This window comes from Pantherophis guttatus, chromosome 4 (genome assembly GCF_059756535.1).
Source record: "Pantherophis guttatus breed Tessera chromosome 4, ASM5975653v1, whole genome shotgun sequence".
NCBI classification, from domain to species: domain Eukaryota; kingdom Metazoa; phylum Chordata; class Lepidosauria; order Squamata; family Colubridae; genus Pantherophis; species Pantherophis guttatus.
The window spans coordinates 39,395,121-39,399,923 of NC_142066.1; the positions used below are offsets into that span (position 1 = coordinate 39,395,121).

The 4,803-nt window shown below is 34.4% G+C and overlaps 1 protein-coding gene across 1 annotated transcript; it reads right to left on the reverse strand.

Moving 5' to 3' along the window:
* Positions 1-1,438: 1,438 nt before the first annotated feature.
* LOC117668944 (olfactory receptor 1E16-like) lies at positions 1,439-2,875 on the reverse strand. Its single transcript, XM_034422994.3, has one exon. The coding sequence runs from the start codon at positions 2,855-2,857 to the stop codon at positions 1,880-1,882; it is 978 nt and encodes a 325-aa protein (XP_034278885.1). The 5' UTR covers positions 2,858-2,875; the 3' UTR covers positions 1,439-1,879.
* Between the last annotated feature and the right edge of the window lie 1,928 nt (positions 2,876-4,803).

The window sequence follows — 4,803 nt, forward strand, 5'->3', positions numbered from 1 at the left end:
CTTGTCTATTATTTTGTCTATTATGAATCATAACAAAGATTAGAAAGCTTATGATTTAAATTCGACACTAGATACCAGCAAAAAGAGGAGGAAAAAATAACTACTTTAGGAATTTACAAAAAGAACAAAGCACTGTAACAGTTGTTCCAGAGGTGCTTTTTAAAAGGCAACTGGACTTTCTTTGTATTTTCCCCGAAGACATTTTTCTTCTCATCCAAGAAGTCTCTTCAGTTCATGAAATGTCTTCAAAGAAAAAATAAAGAACATCCATTTGCCTTCTTAAAAGCACCTCTGGGACAACCATGATGTGGATGACTGAGAATCTCCATAGACACTATAACTTTTGAAATATTAAAGGAGATCTTTGAAGAATTGAACCAAAAATTAATAGCCATATTAGTATTAGACTTAATACCACTCCGTATGCTTTACTGCACTCTTTCAGCAGTTTGCCCCCAATAATCTGGATTCTCATTTTACAGATGTCTGAAAGATGGAAGACTGAGTCAACCTCAAGTTCATCAGGATCGTGTCTGTAGGCAGCCTGCAATACTGCATTCTAAGAGCCATGGTGGTGCAATGGCTATGCAGTATTGCAGGCTAATTCTGTTGAATGCCAGCAATAAGATTCTCATTGGCTCCAGGTTGACTCAGCCTCCTATCCTTCCAAGGTTGGTAAAAAGAGGACCTAGACAGTTGGGAGCAATATGCTGTTTCTGTAAAACAGCTTAGAGAAAGCTGTAAAAGCACTGTAAAACAAGTTTATAAGTCTAAGTGTTATTACTAACCAGTGTGCCAACATGGCTTCTGTGTATATGGGTTGATAATGTTTAAAGAAATGACATTATCTGACACAGAAATAGTGGAATCAAATATTGGATTTTAAAAACTGTGGATTACAAAACAGAAGGTATTTTTTTAATGTGGAAACAGGACTTGCAGATCAAAAGAGTAACCAGAATAGTGATTCTTTATTGGATATACAAACAAAGGTGGGTGAAGTTTTAAAAATAGAAGGGAAAATACAAATTATAAACCAAGAGAAAGATCTGGATGTCTTTTTACTGGATTACAAAAGAGGTTTGTAAAACCCTTAAAAAGAGATCAATTCCCACGAGAATATTTTAACGAACTAAAGATTAAGATTTTCAGAGGTAAAAACAATATAAAGCAGGTTTATTTGATCAATATTAAAATAAGACACCTGATAACATTCTGGCAATCATTTACTGATTACTATTATTTTTGCTGGCAATAGAATTGAAAACTTTATATTTTATGAAGTTGCTTATAGATAAGAAGTAGATTATGAGAAGAAGAGATTTCTGTTTGTAACTATATGGTGGTGAAGAGCTGTCATATTTGTTTATACTTGTAATAAAGATTGAAAGTAACTACTTTATTATTTCTTTCTTGTTTCTTTATTTCACTTTTTCCTTTTCTTTGTATTCTTCTTTTTTATTCTTTCTTTTTTTCCTTTTACTCTCTTTTTAGTTATCTTTCTCTGTTTGGGTTCAGTCTGCATTAGTTTTCATTAGTGTAATTAAAATCAGATACATAGATACACATATATACATATGCATACACATTGTCTGTCTGATTGTCTGTCTTCTATCTATCTATCTATCTATCTATCTATCTATCTATCTATCATCTAGCTACACAAACATATATACATACAAATATACATGGAAATACATGAAAAGGCAACAGGAATTAAGGCAGAATTACCTCAACAATATGGAGAGAAGAGCAATCTGGCATGAAACAATCTTGTCCCTCCATAATCTACTCTGAATTCTCAAGTAATACTGCTAAAGAAAATACATTATCATCCTATTGTTGATACCAAATTTTCATTTCCCCAGTAAAACTTTGGCTAATTAAAAAAGTGAAAAGAAAGACTAAGAATTATAATTTTATCAAAAAGTCGTATTAGGGCTTTGTGAACTTCCTTGTTTCTCAAAGTATAGATAAGGGGATTGAACAAAGGTGTCATCATTGTATAGAAAATAGAAAATATTTTGTTGAATTGTCTGAGAGAAGGGATATCTGGCAATGTGTAGACAATGATCAATGTGCCATAAAAGAGGGAAACCACCATAAGATGAGAAGAGCAGGTTGAAAAGGCCTTTTGCCTTCCAGTGGTGGACTGAATTTTGATGATGGTAGCTATGATGCAAGTATAAGAAATGATGCTCAACAGGAATGGAATAACTACAAAAATAATGGATATGCAAAAAGAGAAGCATTCAGCTAGAACAGTATCTGTACAGGACAGTTTCACCAGTGGACGAAAATCACAAAAGTAATGGTCTATGACATTAGGCCCACAAAAAGAAAATTGAGTCATGAGAGCTACAAAAATTACATTAAATATTAAACTGCTTACCAATGCTCCTACCATAAGCTGGAAACAAAGTTTTGTATTCATAATAGAGCCATAGTGCAAGGGTCTACAAATTGCAAGATAGCGATCATAAGACATTGCAGTCAAAATATAAGTTTCTATGGTCCCACAAAGACAGAAAAAATGATATTGGGCTAGGCACCCAATAACAGTAATAGTTTTCTTATCAGTCAGCAAACTGGCCAGCATTTTAGGCAGCAAATTACAACTATAGCAAGTGTCCAGGCAAGACAAATTAGCCAGGAATAAATACATCGGGGTGTGGAGGTGTTGATCAGTCACAATTAAAATAAAGATGAGAAGGTTTCCAGTTATTGTTGTCAAATAAATCACCAAGAAAAAACAGAAAAGGAGAGGCTGCAACTCAGAGGGAGTCCCAAAACCTAGAAGAATAAATTCTTTGATGCTCGTCTGGTTTCCTTTTTCTGAATCCAGAATTTCTTCCATTTGTCATATGTTAATCATATCTAGAATACAAACAGTGGATAGCTTCAAAGGCAGATAAATGAAATGCTCCTTTATTATTAATTTCTTGAACATTTAAAATTATTCTCAGAATACTGGTATCTGATACCAGTTTTAGTGCTCAACATGAGGCTGCCCTTGAAAAAATCTGGAAGCTCCAATTGGGTGAAAATGCAGTGGCTCCATGGCTTGGAACCAAGGAATCTGAAGGACCATCTCTTGCCAGTTACATCCAAATGACCCATCAGAACAGGGAGGCAGGGAATATTGTGGGTTCCTTCTCCTAAGGAGGTACAACTGGCAGGACAAGAAGGGCCTTCTCTCTGGTGGTCCTTCCATTTGGAACATCATCTCTGCAGAGATTAGACTGGCCCCAATTTTGACACTCTTTTGCAAGGCCCTAAAGACCTGGTTTTGCCAACAGGCCTGGGGAACCAGAGTGGGATAAAATCTATCAAGTGACGTGTTTGATTGCTTGTTGTCACCGGGTGGGTGCGTGAATTTACTGTTTTTATATTGGAATTTTTATTTTTTTAAAGCTGCCTAGAGTCAGTGAAAGTGAGTGGGCAGTCATATAAATTCTCTAAATAAACAAATAAAATTAATTCACTGAAAATCCTAGGCTAGAAAGCACAGACTTTGAGTTCAAGTCCCGTCTTAGCCATGAAAGGCATCTGGGTGACCTTGGGCCAATGCACCTCACTGGGTTGTTGTTATGAAGAAAATAGGAGAAAGGTGTGCTGAATATGTTCACTGCCTTGAGTTATTTGTAAAAATAATAAAGGTGTGATACAAATAAATAAATAGCAGGATAGCTTAGATTTGCTATCTGCTAAAAGAGAAAACACTCTTTTCTTCATGTCTACTTTGGGAATCAGTATACTTCAGGGTATCAAACATTTATATTTCCTTTCCCCCTGCCAACCACACTTTCTATTTAGCTTCTGCAGATTTGTAAATTGTGATCAGGGTGATATAAGCAATTCTAAAATGTTGGATCACTTTTCTGGAAAGCAATGTGATACTCTCAATAACCTTAATTTAGAAGATTCATTAGATATTCTAATTTTTAGAATAAATCGGTCTTGGAACCCCACCCCACCAAAAAAAATAATGTTTATTTACCATAGGAAGCATTTGCAGAAAGATGATACGGAAGAAAAGATAACATGCCAAGAGCATTGCAAAAGTGATGTGGAATTATACCTATTTGAAAAATAAGAAGAGAATTACATAAGAATTACACATCCTTATAACAAATTAGGAAAGTTATCACTAATCACTTTTAAATCACCAAAGGTTGATAAACATTCCAACAGTAAGTTTGTAATATTCACAAAAGAACTATGCTTTATTAAATTGTCCATTAAAGATATTGTTAAAGAAATTACAGTGCCATGATTTACAGACCAGAAAAACTATCTTCCCAGATGGAATTGAAATAAAATATTATGGGTTAATACAAAGTGAAAAGTCATCCAAACTTTGAATGGAAAAAAGAGGACTTCAACTTTCCTCAACGTATAGTTATGACTGAAATATATATTTTTTCAGCAATATTTTAATGAAAGATTGTCCAAGAATTTAGTATTGATGTTTCCTCACATCACTGCTGGAAAATCTGTTCTCTGGGCAAGCTAGAGTTTTTTCTACTGTTAAGTGCTTTTAAGTACATATAATTAATTAATCCTGGGAGATTTGCAGTTGATTTTCTGATTTTCTCAGGCAACTCAATTATACACCCAAAAGGAAATTCCCATATTCATTCTTCTTCCTTGGGATTGTGATGCTATTTAGAGTGTAATCATTCTGAGGATTGGTTGACTCATTTAAAATATTTTTCATAGAATGCCTCCTACTAGGTCACATTCATGCACAAATTATAAAACACATCTACGCTTTCTACCATCAGCATGCTGAAAAATTGG